Source organism: Chiloscyllium plagiosum, unplaced genomic scaffold (assembly GCF_037043375.1).
Source record: "Chiloscyllium plagiosum isolate Xiang-an unplaced genomic scaffold, Cpla_swu_hap1 HiC_scaffold_15, whole genome shotgun sequence".
In the NCBI taxonomy this organism is placed as follows: Eukaryota; Metazoa; Chordata; class Chondrichthyes; order Orectolobiformes; family Hemiscylliidae; genus Chiloscyllium; species Chiloscyllium plagiosum.
The window spans coordinates 71,004,061-71,020,517 of NW_028270153.1; the positions used below are offsets into that span (position 1 = coordinate 71,004,061).

The 16,457-nt window shown below is 41.5% G+C and overlaps 1 protein-coding gene across 2 annotated transcripts in view; it reads left to right on the forward strand.

Moving 5' to 3' along the window:
• rtf2 (replication termination factor 2) overlaps positions 1 to 16,457 on the forward strand; it is a 168,091-nt gene that overhangs the window by 57,147 nt on the left and 94,487 nt on the right. For both annotated transcript variants that reach the window (XM_043676978.2, XM_043676979.2), the window contains exon 5: positions 1,543 to 1,621. In XM_043676978.2, the coding sequence (XP_043532913.2) occupies positions 1,543 to 1,621 (79 nt within the window). The remainder of the gene's footprint in view (positions 1 to 1,542; positions 1,622 to 16,457) is intronic.

Sequence of the window (16,457 nt, forward strand, 5' to 3'; positions counted from 1 at the left end):
TCCAAATAGTCATAAATTGTATCCCTCAAAATGCTTTCCAAAACCTTGCTGAGCACAGACGTAAGACTGACTGACTGGTCTGTAATTGCTAGGGATTTCCCTATTCCCCTTCTTGAAAAGAAGAGCAACATTTGCCTCCCTCCACTCTTCCGGTACGACTCCCATGGAGAGTGAGGAAGCAAAGATCTTCGCCAACGGCTTAACAACCTCCTTTCTTGCTTCCCAAAGCAACCGAGGATAAATTTGGTTTGGCCCTGGGGACTTATCAGTCTTAATGTTTTCCAAAATTTCCAGCACATCAACTTCATCAATCTTGATCTGTTCAAGCCTGTTTCCCAGCTCCTCAAAGTTCTCATTCACAACAAGGTCCCTTTCCTTAGTGAAAACCGAAGCAAAAAACTCATTTATGGCTTTCCCTATCTGCTCAGACTCCACGCACAAGTTCCCTACGCTGTCCCTGATCGGCCTGACCTTCTCCTTGATTATTATCTTGTTCCTCATGTAAGAGTAAAATGCGTTTGGGTTCTCCCTAATCCTTCCTGCCAAGCCTTTCTCGTGCCCCCTCCTGGCTCTCCTCAGTCCATTTCTGAGCTCCTTTCTAGTAAGCCTGTAATCCTCTAAAGCTATGCTAGATCCTTGCTTCCTCCACTTTATGTAGTCTGTTGTCTTCCTTTTGATGAGAAGCTCCTCTGTTCTCGTCATCCGAGGCTCCTTAATCTTGCCCCTTCTTACCTATCTCAGAGGAACAAATTCGTGCATCACTTGCAACAACTGCTCCTTAAATAGCCTTCACAAGTCTGCTGTGCCCTTTCTGTGGAATAATTGCTCCCAATCTGTACTTGCCAACTGCTGTCTGATAGGGTCATACTTTCCTTTTCCCCAATTAAATATCTTCCCTTGGTAACTGCTCCTTTCCCTCTCCAAGTCTATGGTAAATGTGAGGCAGTTGTGATCAGTTGAGGGGGATGGACACAGGGGATCCCTACTCTAACTGTTGGTTCCATTTCTTCCCCCTGACTGTAACCCAGCTGTCCTTATCCTATGACTGAGGAGTGACCACCTCCCTGTATGTTCTCTCAATTTCTCCCTCAGCCTCCCGGATGATCTGCAGTTCATCCAGCTCCAATTCCGTAACTTGATTTTCAAGGAGCTAGAGTCATGTGTCATGTCACTCACCTGCCACCTTCTGCAGGAGGAACATGCAACTGCCCTATCAGCCAAACCTTGCTAATTTGAAAGCCCACACAGGACTAAACAAGGAAGAGAAGAAAAAGAAATCCTGCAAACTTACCGAATTTACAGACTCTGGGTAAGGTTAGAGGGGATGGGTGAGACGGAGGGTGGGATGCCCTATGGTGTAGGGTCTCTGGTTTAGATCTCAGCCGCTGAAAAGCTTCTGCACAGCCCTCTCTCCTTGCCGCTGTACATCTCTCTGACTCTATGATCTAGATTATAAATGCAAAGGAATTTTTTTTTATATATAAAACATTCTTTGTGAAGGTAGTTACTGTTGTTGTTAGTCATGTTATTGGTATCTTGCAGATTTTGTTATCTCCGCGACTGTGGCTGTGTCTTTTCGGAGCGTGCTATGAAGGAGATAAAGACTGAAGTTTGCCATAAGGTAAGCAATTGGAATGTTGTGCTCCAGTATATTGCCACCCTGCTGAATGTATGCTCAAAGGCAATAAATATGCTTGATCAGACAAATCAATTTTGCCTATTTCTGCGTATTCTTTGAAAACTTCCTTCTGTCTTAAGTGTTCAGGTGTTGGATTGGTTGTCAGTTCATTGGTTGTGATTTCACTATTAATCACCTGTGATGACGGAAGCCTTTTCAAACACATGCTTTACAACTGTGTAGCCTTTGAATTTTGCTTTAGTCACAGAAGGGAAAATACCTCCAGGCTGCACTTATACCCAGAATGAAGCTAGGTTGTATGTGTTTTGAAATATTGAAAGCAAGTGTCACGTTCAGAATGCTGAACATTTCAATGCTGTTTTCCTTGCTGTAATGTTACAATGAGCTGATTGTAGTTTTTGTTTTTGCTTTTATTAATTACCATCCTGACATTTGCATCATATTTTATAGTCAAAGGAAGTAGGGGCAGATGGTGGCCATGAGCCTGCGCTGATATACAGTGTGGTCATGACTGATCATTCAACTCAGTCCCCTGTTCCCACTTTCTCCACTTATCTTTTGATCCTTTTAGCTTGAGGAAGGCTACTAGGATTCTAGGTAATTCAAGATGGAGGATGGGAAAAATTTCTGGCTGTCGCAGGCTGCTCCTTTTTTGAGGATTTTAAGTGTTGGAGGTGATTTCCTCGAATTCCAGGAGCAGCAATTGCTGTTTTCTATGCTGTTGCATTGGTTTGGAACTTTGGAGAGAAAAAAGTTAAAACAACAGCACTTTTAAAAGGGAGAGGAACAGACTTAGGAAGCACATGGTAAGGTCCGTGTTGGGGGTGGGTGGGGGGGGGGGGGGGAAGAGAGAGAGAGAAAAAGAAAGAAACCCACACTGCTAACTGACACAGCAGTGAACTGCACAATTATTGCCTTTGCTGTTTGAATTCATTTAATGCTGGATGCTGGAGTGCGCCTGGGAGAACTAACAAACAGTGAAATTCACAACTGATGTTGGAGGAATGTGTTTGAAAGAGGCCAAAGCACAGAAACAGATAAGTGATTATTTTAAGCATGGCCTTACAGTTAGTCTACAGTAGTGAGTAGAGTGGGTTCTTTCTTGATTATATGTTATATTGAGATATGTCTCTTGATTAAACTTAAAAATATAAGCCATAAGTATTAATTTAACCTGGAGCGGTGTTTTTTAGAGGAATAAGGCAGTCTGTAGGTTGAATGAAGCAAAAATGGCCTTTAGTAGAGTGGTATGCTCCTCTTGTCGAATGTGGGAGTTTAGGCAGAGTTTACGTGTTACTGAGGATTATATCTGCAATTGCAAATCCTATCAGATTGAGTGGATTGGATGGAGAGACAGTGAGAGGCAATGAGGAATTTATAAGAGCAAGGGGATGTGATGGATGGCAGTTACAGGAAGGGAGAAAAGTTGCAGATACAGTCACATAGATAGGTAAACTCCAGGAAAGGTAAGAGAGATAGGCAGGTTGTGTAGGAGTCTTCTGTGGCTGTCCCCATTTCAAACAAGTATGCTGTTTTAGAAAATGTATGGGGTGATTGATTCTCTGGGGAATGTAGCACGAACAGCCAAGTTTCTGCTCTTGAGACTGGTTCTCATGCATTGAGGGACACGTCAGATTCCAAGAGATCAATTGTTTTAGGGGACTCTCTAGTCCAAGGTATAGACAGACGTTTCTGTGGCCAGCAGAGAAAAATCAGAATGGTGTGTTGCTTCCCTGGTGCCAGGATCAAGGATGTCTCAGAGAGGGTGCAGAATGTTCTCACTGGGGAGAGGGGCCAGCAGGAAGTCATTGTACACATTGGAACCAACGACATAGGAAGGGAAAAGGTTGAGATTCTGAAGGGAGATTACAGAGAGTTAGGCAGCAATTTATAAAGGTCCTCAAGAGTAGTGATATCAGGATTATTCCCGGTACTGCGAACTAGTGAGGGCAGGAAAAGGAAGATAGAGCAGTTGAATGCATGGCTGAGGGGCTGGTGTATGGGAGAAGGATTCATGTTTTTGGATCACTGGAAGCTGTTTTGGAATAGAAGTGACCTGTACAAGGACAGATTGCACCTAAATTGGAAGGGGACTAATATACTGGCAAGGAGATTTGCTAGAGCTGCCCGGGAGGGCTTAAACTAGTAAGGTGGGGTGGGGGGTTGGGGGGAGGTGTTGGGTGAGGAAAGAGATCAATCTGAGACTGGTACAGTTCAGAACAGAAGCAAGTCAAACGGTCAGGGTAGGCCAGGACAAAGCAGAGAACAAGGTAGGACTGACAGATTAAACTGCATTTATTTCAATGCAAGGGGCCTAACAGGGAAGGCAGATGAACTCGGCAAGGCTAGGAATATGGGATTGGGATATCATAGCAATTACAAAAACATGGCTCAGGGATGGACAGGACTGGCAGCTGAATGTTCCAAGATACAAATGCTACAGAAAGGAAGGCGAGAGAGGAGGGGAAGTGGCGTTTTTGATAAGGGGTAGCATTACAGCTGTACTGAGGGAGGATATTCCCAGATATACATCCAGGGAAGTTAGTTGGGTGGAACTAAGAAATAAGAAAGGGATGATCACCTTATTGGGATTGTATTATAGACCCCCTAATAGTCAGAGGAAAATTGAGAAACAAACTTGTAAGGAGATCTCAGTTATCTGTAAGAATAATAGCGTGGTTATGGTAGGGGATTTTAACTTCCCAGACATAGACTGGGACTGCCATAGTGTTAAGGGTTTAGATGGAGAGGCATTTGTTAAATGTGTACAAGAAAATTTTCTGATTCAGTTCGTGGATGCGCCTACTAGAGAAGGTGCAAAACTTGACCTACTCTTAGGAAATAAGGCAGGGCAGGTGACTGAGGTGTCAGTGGGGGAGCACTTTGGGGCCAGCAACCATAATTCTATTAGTTTTAAAATAGTGATGGAAAAGAATAGACCAGATCTAAAAGTTGAAGTTCTAAATTGGAGTCAGGTTAATTTTGGCCGTATTAGGCAAAAACTTTCAAAAGCTGATTGGGAGTGGATGTTTGCGGGTAAAGGGATGGCTGGAAAATGCAAAGCCTTCAGAAATGAGATACTGAGAGTCCAGAGACAGTATATTCCTGTTAGGGTGAAAGGAAAGGCTGATCGGTATAGAGAATGCTGGATGACTGAAGAAATTGCGGGTTTGGTTAAGAAAAAGAAGGAAGCATATGTCAGGTACAGACAAGATAGATCGCGTGAATTCTTAGAAGAGTATAAAGGCAGTTTGAGTATACTTAATAGGGAAATCAGGAGGGCAAAAAGGGGACATGAGATAGCTTTGACAAATAGAGTTAAGGAGAATCCAAAGGGTTTTTACAAATACATGAAGGACAGAAGGTAACGAGGGAGAAAATGAGGCCTCTCAAAGATCAGCATGGTGGCTTTTTGCGGAGTCGCAGGCGATGGGGAGATACTAAATGAGTATTGTGCATCATTATTTACTGTGAAGAAGGACATGGAAGGTATAGGTGAGTGGCAGATGCAGTTTAATGTGGATAAATGTATGGTTATCCACTTTGGTGGCAAGAACAGGAAGGCAGATTACTACCTAAATGGAATCAATTTAGGTAAAGGAGCAGTACAGAGAGATCTGGGTGTCCTTGTACACCAGTCAATGAAGGTAAGCATGCAGGTACAGCAGGTAGTGAAGAAGGCTAATAGTATACTGGCCGTCATAACAAGAGGGATTGAGTATAGAAGCAAAGATATTCTTCTGCAGCTGTATAGGGCCCTGGTGAGACCACACCTGGAGTACTGTGTGCAGTTCTGGTCTCCAAATTTGAGGAAAGACATTCTGGCTATTGAGGGAGTGCAGCGAAGGTTCACGAGGTCAATTCCTGGAATGGTGGGATTACCTTACACTGAAAAACTGGAGCGACTGGGCTTGTATACCCTTGCGTTTAGAAGACTGAGAGGGGATCTGATTGAGACATATAAGATTATTAAAGGATTGGACACTCTGGAGGCAGGAAACATGTTTCCGCTGATGGGTGAGTGCCGAACCAGAGGACACAGCTTAAAAATACAGGGTAGACCATTTAGGACAGAGATGAGGAGAAACGTCTTCACCCAGAGAGAGGTGGAATGCTCTGCCCCAGAGGGCAGTGGAGGTCCAGTCTCTGGATTAATTTAAGAAAGAGTTGGATAGAGCTCTCAAGGATTGTGGAATCAAGGGTTATGGAGATAAGGCAGGAACAGGATACTGATTAAGGATGATCAGCCATGATTATATTGAATGGTGGTGCAGGCTCGAAGGGCAGAATGGCCTACTCCTGCACCTATTGTCTATTGTCTATTGTCTATTAATGGTAAGGTCCTAGGGTGTTCTGCTGAATGAAGAGACCTTGGAGTGCAGGTTCATAGTTCCTTGAAAGTAGAGTCAAATATAGCTAGGATAGTGAAGAAGGTGTTTGGTATGCTTTCCTTTATTGGTCAGAGTATTGAGTACAGGAGTTGGGAGGTCATGTTGCGGCTGTACAGGACATTGGTTAGGCCACTGTTGGAATATTGCGTGCAATTCTGGTCCCCTTCCTATCAGAAGGATGTTGTGAAACTTGAAACGGTTCAGAAAAGATTTCCAAGGATGGTGCCAGGGTTGGAGGATTTGAGCTATAGGGAGTGGTTGAACAGGCTGGGGCTGTTTTCCTTGGATTTTGAGGGGTGACCTTATAGAGATTTATAAAATCATGAGGGGCATGGATAGGATAAATAGACAGAGTCTTTTCCCTGGGGTTGGGGACTCCAGAACTAGAGGGCATAGGTTTAGAGTGAGAGGGGAAAGATATAAAAGAGACCCAAGGAGCAACTGTTTCACGCAGAAGGTGGTATGTGTATGGAATGAGCTGCCAGAGGAAGTGGTGGAGGCTGGTACAGTTGCACCATTTAAAAGGCATCTGGTTGACTATATGAATAGGAAGGGTTTGGAGGGATATGAGCCGGGTGCTGGCAGGTAGGACTAGATTGGGTTAGCATATCTGGTCAGCATTGACAAGTGGGACTGAAGGGTCTGTTTACATGCTGTATATCTTTATAACTCATGACTCTAACTAGATCTAACTCCTTGAAAACATTCAGTATTTTGGCATCAACTGCTTTCTGTGGCAGAGAATTCCATGGGCTCACTCACTCAGTGAGTGAAGAAATTTCTCCTCCTCTCAGTCCTAAACGGCCTACCCTGTATCCCTTCAACTGTGTGGGTAAAACCTTTGTTGCACTCTCAAAGTCAATCTCCATAATATGCGCTGAGTTTTTGGATTAAGAGCCCAATTATAATTCTTCTCGGCTATTGCTTCCCTGCTCATCTCAAACAGTATGACTTGCATGGAAGAATCTGTGCAGTTTCTTGTCACAGATGTGCTGTAGCAACTAACATTGTACCTAAAACCGTAAGCCACATGAACAGAAGTAGACTATTTGGTCCATCCAGTCTGCTTCCTCTTTCAATGAGATCACTGCTAATTTTATAATCCTCAGTCTCACTTTCCTGCGTTATCCCATAACTCTTGATTTCCTCACTAATTCAAGATCTGTCACGTTGAATTCCACATTTCGATTATCCTCAAAAATTTCCTCCTCATGTCTTCTTCTAAATGTGCAACCCGGTATTCTGAGATGATACTCTCTGGCACTAGGCTCTCTAGACTCAGATCGTCATGCCTCCTTAACAATTATATATGTTTCAAAAAGGTCACCTCCATTGTTCTGAATCCAGTGAGCACAGACCCAACCTAATCAACCTGCAGTCAGAAGAGAATCCCTGTATACTCTGAATTAACCTTCCATGGTCTGCATCCATTGTATGTATATCTTTGAATAAGGGGACCAAAACCATTCACACTAATCCAGGCGTGATCTGATCAGTGCATTTGTTTCAGCAAGACCTCCCTCATTTTACAATACACACACAAAATGCTGGAGAAACTCAGCAAGTCTGGGAGTATCTGTGGAGAGAGAAAAACAGCATATTAACATTTTGAGTTAATATTTTGGGTCCAGTGACCCTTCCTCAGAACTAATGGTAACTAGGAAAATGTTGATTTCTCTTGTGAGATATTGTATTCTAAGTCCATCCACTTACAAACAGTTTATATTTTCCACTCACAAGCATTTTATGTCTATTCATTCATAAGTACTTTACTAGCCTACTCACAAGCGAACATTGCATTCTCATTTCTTTCTTTCATTCATAACTCCCTACTATAACACTGTTTCATTCATTCATAAAACCATGGTTCTGCTGTATATGTTACTGTCTTAAGATAGTCCAAACTTAAAACTACCCTTCAAACCCTTTATGAAACAACCTCAGTTATCCAAACATCAATTACCTTCATTTCGGATTATCCAAACAAGATCTCAAGGTCCCGTAAATGCTTCCTTTGTTTATGATCAGATCAGTTATCCGCACAAAATACTCCCCGCCCATCTCGTTCGGGTAATTGAGGTTGTCCTGAACTGCACTTTTTGCACCTTATCAGGCCTTGTCACCTCCAAATAGGTTTCAGTATTGTAAACAATACCATCCCCATCAAGTCTCCATTAAACATTATAATATAAATCAGCCCTTACCAACTGTCTCATGGACCTGAATGGATGACAGAACACCAAACAGTTTCCCCAGTTAGCCTGTACTTGTTAAATACCTTTTTAACTAGTCCATTATCCCTTGAAGAAACCAACTGTCAAAATAGAGCTTAAGTGAAATTGCATGAATGAATGAAATTCATGCCAGCAAGTAATAAACAATCTCTCAACCCAGCTGCAGGTAATCAGTTTAATGCAGGTATACTTTCTAACTTATTTAAAGCATATAGGCCTCGTATTTTTATTAACATTCGCTAACTTAAAAGACAAAAAGACTAACATCCCTTAATTATGCAAGAAGACTGAATAGACACACTTTATCCCATCAGAAGTAGCAGCCAGCACTTAGCACATGTCTTAACCCATCTCCTGATTCCCAAGACAGAAGCCTCTCAAACTTTTCTGTATGAAAGATGAACCAATGTAACACCATAGTAATGGAATTTTAATATACGTAAGAACTGTATTTTGGGATTCTATTGCCAACTCGAACTCGTGCTCTTGTGGTTGTGGAGTAAGAGAGACTATTTTCGCCATTCACCGATTTTGGCCGTTATCTGAACATGCAGAAGATAAGATGGGGGAAGGGGTAAGGAGTAAGCAATAGGTATGGATCTTGTCCAGTGAGAGAGAAGAACAGTTGGATAGGCTATTATGAAGGCGTAGAGCTGTACTGTACCTTTTGAGAGAGGAGCTAGCAAGGACTGACTGAAAGTACAGTGTGTCCTGAACATTTTAAAAATTTACCACTTGGTCAAAACAAATAGCTGGAGTTGTGTTGCCATGGAACAAAACAAAATGCAAATTCTGCCAATCAGTTTAAATTATGCCCCAGATACTAAAATCCAGTCAAATTTGCAGTTTACTGTTTGGAAGAACATCAAACCAATGAAAGATCCGATGTTTTGGGGTATAAAATCGGACATTTTGAGCCGTTAGGGGGAAAATGCCAAGAAAACCAAGTATAGACTGCTAGTTGAATAGCGCTCTGAAAGATACTTGTACGTATGAAATACTGAAGAAAAGACGTCAGGAAAATCTGCAGAGGAAAATAAAATGAGAAGGTTCGACAGCTGGATGGCTTTGAAAGTTGAATTTTGTTTGTAAATCTTAATCAGGGTTTTTTTTCGGACCAGTATTATAGAGTGGGAGATAAAAGATAGGTTGAAGAGAAAGGAGTTGTAAATAGTTGGCTTTAGTATTCTCTGTTGGACTTAAGAATAAAGTTGTTCATTTTTACTTTCAATAGTGACCTCTGGGATAGTTTTTTGCTTCTCAAAATTTAACAGATTATGGTGCGAAGTAATCCTCTCTGTGTGTCGGGTTTAAATTATCAAAGGAGTTTACCCCATTTCGTAATAAGACAATGAAATCGATAACTATCTGGGTGGGAAGGCGAATAGCTATTAATGGAGACTGTTAGTGGCTAACAGGAGGTAGTATGTAATGGCAGACTGTGATAACAAGGCCCAGTTTGTGTGGTAGGGGGCTAGGTTATAGAGTCATAGAGATGTACAGCACGGAAATAGACCCTTCGGTCCAACTCGTCCATGCCGACCAGATATTCTAACCCAATCTAGTCCCACCTGACAGTATCCAGCCCATATCCCTCCAAACCCTTCCTATTCTTATATCCATCCAGATGCCTTTTTAAATGTTGCAATTGTACCAGCCTCCACCACTTCCTCTGGCGGCTCATTCCATACACATACCACCCTCTGAGTAAAAAAGTTGCCCCTGAGGTCTCTCTTATACCTTTCCTCTCTCACCCTAAATCTATGTTCTCCAGTTCTGGACTCTTTTCCCCCCCCCAGGAAAAGACTTTGTCTATTTATCCTATCTATGCCCTCATGATTTTATAAATCTCTATAAGGTCACCCCTCAGCCTCCGATGCTCCAGGGAAAACAGACCCAGCCTATTCACCCTCTCCCTATAGCTCAAATCCTTCAACCCTGGCAACATCCTCCTAAATCTTTTCTGAACCCTATCAAGTTTCACAACATCTTTCCGATAGGAAGGAGATCAGAATTGTGCGCACTATTCCAACTTTCTTCTGCAGCTTGAAACTATAACATCATCCATGAGATCCAGAGGGACTAGAACTCACAGCAAGATGTTCAAACTTCCCAATTATTTTGCTACAAGTTACTATAGAGTATAAATTTAAGTGGTTTGATTATATTAAATACACAATGAAATTAAGGATTCTAAAAATTAATAACTTGTACATATCATTTTTTCTAAACTTCTGTTTGACTCCTCCCTTGGTTTAAGCACACTTGATGTCTTCCTCCATGTTAAGACAGCAAAAAATTAATTCGCAATACTTTACTACCATCACCTGGTAAAAGGGGAAAAAATGACTTAAAATGGCTACAGTGCTTATCTGACCAGACTGAACCAATTTCTTGAAACCATCAATAAACAAGACCCAGTATGTCATCAAAATGGCAGATTTGTGTTTGATTTTTCTTTCATCTTGTTGGAAGATAAAAGATCCAACTGCAGGTTATTTAGTTTTTTGTTGGAGGAGAAATATCAATGAAGACAGACATAGGAATACACAAGTGAACTCGATTTCAAGCAACAGCTTTTCAGTAGAGAGAACAATAAATCAATTTGTAACAGCAGAACTGGAATGTCTGCTCTTTTTTTCTCCTCCCAGCCTTTCAAACATAACATCAATGAAAAGAAAATCAAAGAAGCACCCATTCGCCAAAAACTCTTGTATCCACAAATTTTTGCTGGTGCTGAGGTTTTAAGTCATCAATTAAATACCCATTATCTCAGGTTAAAGTTGACATTTCAAAGATTCCAAGGACTTTTCAAATTACATCCTAGTCTCTTCTTTTTTGTACTGGACCTCCCCCCCCCCCCCCCCCTTTTTTGAGTTTGAGGTCATATTTAGTTATTTCTCTCTGGGTTTAGATCAATAAATTTCCTCTTTCACTCAATCTTAATTCACTCCTTTATACTTGAATTAGCAAATTGCATTTTAACTGAAGTGTTGTAAAGCTGAAAGCTAAAAAGAATAAAAAAGTTTTGTGGCCAACCAAAGGCATTAATGAGAGGGGAGCCAATTCGAAAGAAAAATAACATCTTGTCATGCTGTCAGTATTATTCTTGAACAGCATTGGCTGCAGTCTTCTAAATAGCAATTATTTAGATCGTATAGATTGTTTTAGCTGACAAGTTGTGTAAATTCAACCACTACCGCGATAATAAATCTCTACTGAGTTCACTTCCTAACTTAATTTGGATTTTAGCCTTTTGTCTACTGTCATATCTTGATAGTAATCAACTCATAGAATCCCTTCAATGTGGGAGCAGGCCATTCGGCCCACCAAGTCCACACCGACCCTCCGAAGAGCATTCCATCCACCTACACCATACCTGCTTTTTCCATGGATGGTCCACCCAGCCCGCACATTCCTGGGCGCTACAGGCAACTCAGCACAGCAAATCCACCCAACCCGCACATCCTTGAACCGTGGGAGAAAGCCGAAGTACCCGGAGCAAACCCGCACAGACTGGGAGAATGAGCAAACTACACACAGACAACTGCCCATAGGGGGGGGTGTTCAGGCCCTAAAGTTATTGAACTTGAAGGGCTGCAGTGGCCCCAGGGGGAATATGCAATGTTGTTCTTCCAGCGTGCGCTGAGCTTCGCTGGAGCACTGCAGCAAGCCTGAGACAGAAATGTTGGCAATGGGACAGGCTGGTGTGTTAAAGTGTCCCCAGTATCGAGGAGACCACATTGTGAGCAGCGAATGTAGTAGTCTAGATTGTGAGAAGTGCAGGTAAAGTGCTGCTTCACCTGGAAGCCATGTTTGGGCCTTGGATACTGAAGAGGGAGAAGGTAACCCTGTTTCCTCTGAAAGCTCCATTCCATTCTCCCAGTTCCTCTGTCTCTGTCTCATATGCTCTAATGAGGCCAACTTCAATAAGGGAGTCTCTGAAATGTCCACCTGCTTCCTCAATCGAGGATTCTCTAGCACCGTTGTTGACAGGGCCCTCAACCGGGTCTGACCCATCTCTCGCACTTCCACCCTTATCTCCTCTCTTGCCTCCTGCAACAGCAGTAGGATTCCCCTGATCATTACCTACTGTCCCACCAGCATCCACATCCAGAAGATCATCAGCTGGGGTTTCTGTCACCTTCAGCGAGATGTCATCACCAGACACCCATTCCCCTCCCCTCCCTTGTCTGCCTTCCACAGGGACAGTTCCCTCTCGGACACCCTGGTCCACTCTTCCTTCATCCCCAACAACCCCCTCAGTCCTACAACACCTTCCCCTGCAATGGCTGAAGGTGTAACATCTGCTCATTTACAACCTCTCTCCTCAGTATCCAAGGGCCCAAACATACCTTGCAAGTGAAACAGCACTTTACCTGTGCTGCTCACAATCTAGACTGCTGTATTCGCTGCTCACAATGTGGTCTCCTCTACATTGGGGAAATGAAGCGTAGTCTGGGTGACTGCTTTGCAGAACATTTGCATCTGCCCACAAAATACACCCCGAGTTTCCAGTTGCCTGCCATTTCAATACATCACCCTGTTCCCTGGCCAACATCTCTGTCTCAGGCCTGCTGCAGTGCTGCAGCAAAGCTCAGCGCAAGCTGGAAGAACCTGGGACCCTGTTGCTCTCCGGACTCTATATTGCTTTCAATAATTTTAGGGCCTGAACTCCCCTACAAAAATGCCAGGCCTTATCATACAGTCTCCATTAACATGTATTCACCCTCCCCAAGATTGTTGTCAACTTCTTTGTCTGTCCAACTGCTTTCTCATTGGGTTTTATCACCTTATCACCTACTACTTAACCATTACCACCACTACCCTATCTTCTGCATATAAACCAACATTCTCCTAGCTACCATCAGTTCTGAGGAAAGGTCAGTAGACCCTAAACATTGGCTTTGATTTCTCTTCACAAATGATGCCAGACCTGCTGAGCTTTTCCAGCAACTTCTCTTTTTGTTGCTGATTTACAGTATCTATAGTTCTTTCGATGTTTATTTAACATTTTGAGTCTTTGGACTGTCTACTTTTATATTTCATTCCCTCTGCCAAAAGACCAACATTCTATTTGCCTTCTCTTATTATCCATGGATTTTGAATGCTAACATTTTGTGGGTCATATGCAAGGAATCTCAAATGCCTCTGTGCTGCAGCTATCTACAATCTTGCTATTTAAATAATGTTCAGCTCTTTTATTCTTCCAGCCAAAGTGCATAATCTTACATTTTCCTCCATTATATTCCATCTGCCAAGCTTTTGCCCAATCACTTGTCTATATCCTTCTGCAGACTGTCATCCTGACCACTTACCACCTATTTTTGTCATTTGTAAATTTGGTAATAGTAATGTACATTAAGGAGCTGTTTCTCCTTTTTTACTCTCATTAGACGTGACTAATGACTAAAACACAGTTGCTGGATTTTTAAACACCATTCTATTTAATGTTTATAGTAATATCGTTGTTCAAGGTAGTTTGTGCAGTAAGTATAACATTCTGATGCTCATCTGAATTTTGGAATTCCTTATCTGCTGTCAGGGCCAATTATTATTTATTGATGTTGTTATTGGTTTATGTAAGCAAAACATAGCCAATTTGTTCATAGATCCCATCTATTTGTTCATAGATCCCATAATAGTAACACAAAAGACTAATTAATCTGTTTTAATATTGTTCATTGATGAATTATGGATAGAGACTGGAAGAATGATCTTGATCTCTTGTTAGAAGTATGTAAATAATTGTAATGATGAGCTTAAAGATATATAGGTGGAGTGTATTGATTGATTAAGTATCTTGAGTACATGAAAAGTGACTTCTGTGACCAAGTGTTGGTTCAAGAGGAGGCAGACTCTGCTTTCCTACCTCACCACCTGGCTTCAGAATAAGTGAATGTGGTGGTGGAGGAAGGTTGCCTCATTGTAAAAATTGAAAGCCAAGATTATTTATTTGCAGATAGATTGTAAACTGAATAATCTGAGTTTTGTGAAGAGCGACAGAAATCAAATGTAGATTGTCAGGATGGTTATCCATTAACATTCTCTGAATCCAAACTTTCCTGCCATTTGAAAAAAATAGCTGGATGTGTAGAGGCAGGTTGTGTCCTTTTGAAGAAAAGACACTGCTCCAAATGAAAGCCAAATCAAAAACAAAATATTTTTCTTGGATACTAATTAACTTTTGGATCGTTTAACTTCAAGGATAAAATTGAAAAACAAGATTTATTAGTTGCCTATGCAACTTTTGATAGATTTTGAAAAATGGACAGTCGTTTCATAGAGGAATATATATCATGTACTGTATGGATGATTGCAGAAATTCAACTTGGAAATTCTTCATTTAGTTCTTTCATGTAAATTGCTTGATTGTGGTAAAGCACTGCACGTGGATTAACTTTTAGTCTTAACTAACGTATACAAAAAAGATACCCTTTTGGATCAAATATATGTTGTCTCTTTACTTGAGAAGCTCTTGAAATAAAAAGTGGTCTAAAGTACTTTAGCTGCAGAAATGCTGACATTTGCAGAATTAATTGGTATGGAATTTTAATTATCAATTATTTTACTGAAAATTTTGTGCAAGCAGCTCCATGAGAATAGTTCATCGATTAAATATTCCCGAGAAATATTGTACATTAAGGAAAAGTGGAATTGAAGAAAGCTTCTTCATTAACTTGCTAGTGTAAAAGAGATCTTAGACAATAAATCTCAAGATAATATGGGTCAATAGAAGTGACGAATTTTGGACTACTTTACAAAACGGATTGCTTGTATTATTGGAGATTCTAGAAGGGGGCTCTTTTTATTATGATACGTCATATGGAGTATTACATTTTTCTTTGTTTTAAATTTCTTTTGAAATATTATTTGTTATAAAATTTTATTTTAAAGTGAAGATCATCTATTAGTTGGCTGTTGGTTGTATTATTAAGGTTATGCACTCATTTGTCGGTTAGCTTAGTTGCTGGATGGCTGTTCTGTGATAGAGTAATGCCAACAGCATGGATTAAATTCCCACACTATTCAGGACTCTGCTCAACTCTGCAACCCTCAGGTGAACCCATCATCAATCTTCCCTCTCTAATGAGAGAACAGATATGAGACTATGATGACTTCACTGTTTTACCTTCCAGTTGGAAGGTATTGATGGTTCAAAGGTAGAAGACAGGGTGGTGATGAAGGGTTGTTTTTCAGATCGGAGGCCTGTGACCAATGGTGTGCTACAAGGATTGGTGCTGGGTCCACTGCTTTCCGTCATTTATATAAATGATTTGGATGTGAGCATAGAAGCTATAGTTAGTACGTTTGCAGTTAACACCAAAATTGGAGGTGCAGTGGACAGTGAAGAAGGTTAGCTCAGATTACAAAGAGATCTTGATCAGATGGGCCAATGGGCTGAGGAGTGGCAGGTGGAGTTTAATTTAGATAAATGTGAAGTGCTGCATTTTGGCAAAGCAAATCAGAACAGGACTTATAACTTAATGGTAACATCCTGAGGAGTGTTGCTGAACAAAGAGACCTTGGACTGCAGGTTCATAGTTCCTTAAAAGTGGAGTAACAGATAGACAGAATAGTAAAGAAGGCATTTGGTATGCTTTCCTTTATTGGTCAGAGCATTGAGTATAGGAGTTGGGAGGTCACGTTGTGACTCTACAGGTCATTGGTATGGCCACTTTTGGAATATTGTATGCAATTCTCCTACCTACAGGAAGGATGTTGTGAAACTTGAAAGGGTTCAGAAAAGATTTACAAGGATGTTACCAGGGTTGAAGAGGCTGGATAGGCTTGAGCAGTTTTCCCTTTGGCATCGGAGGCTGAGGGGTTTATAAAATCATGAGTGTCATGGATATGATGAATAGACAAGGTGTTTTCCCTGGGGTGGGGGAGTCCAGAACAAGAGGGCATAGGTTTAGCGTGAGAGGGGAAAGATATAAAAGGGACCTAACTTTTTCACACAAAGGATGATGCATGTATGGAATGAGCTGCCAGAGGAAGTAGTAGAGGCTGGTACAATTGCAGCATGTAAAAGTCATCTGGATGGGTATATGAATATGAAGCATTTTGAGGGATATGGGCCAAGTGCTGGCAAATGGGAGTACATTAGGTTAGGATATCTGGTCGGCATGGACGAGTTGGACTGAAGAGTCTGTTTCTGTGCTGTACATTTCTATGACTTTATGACTCAGT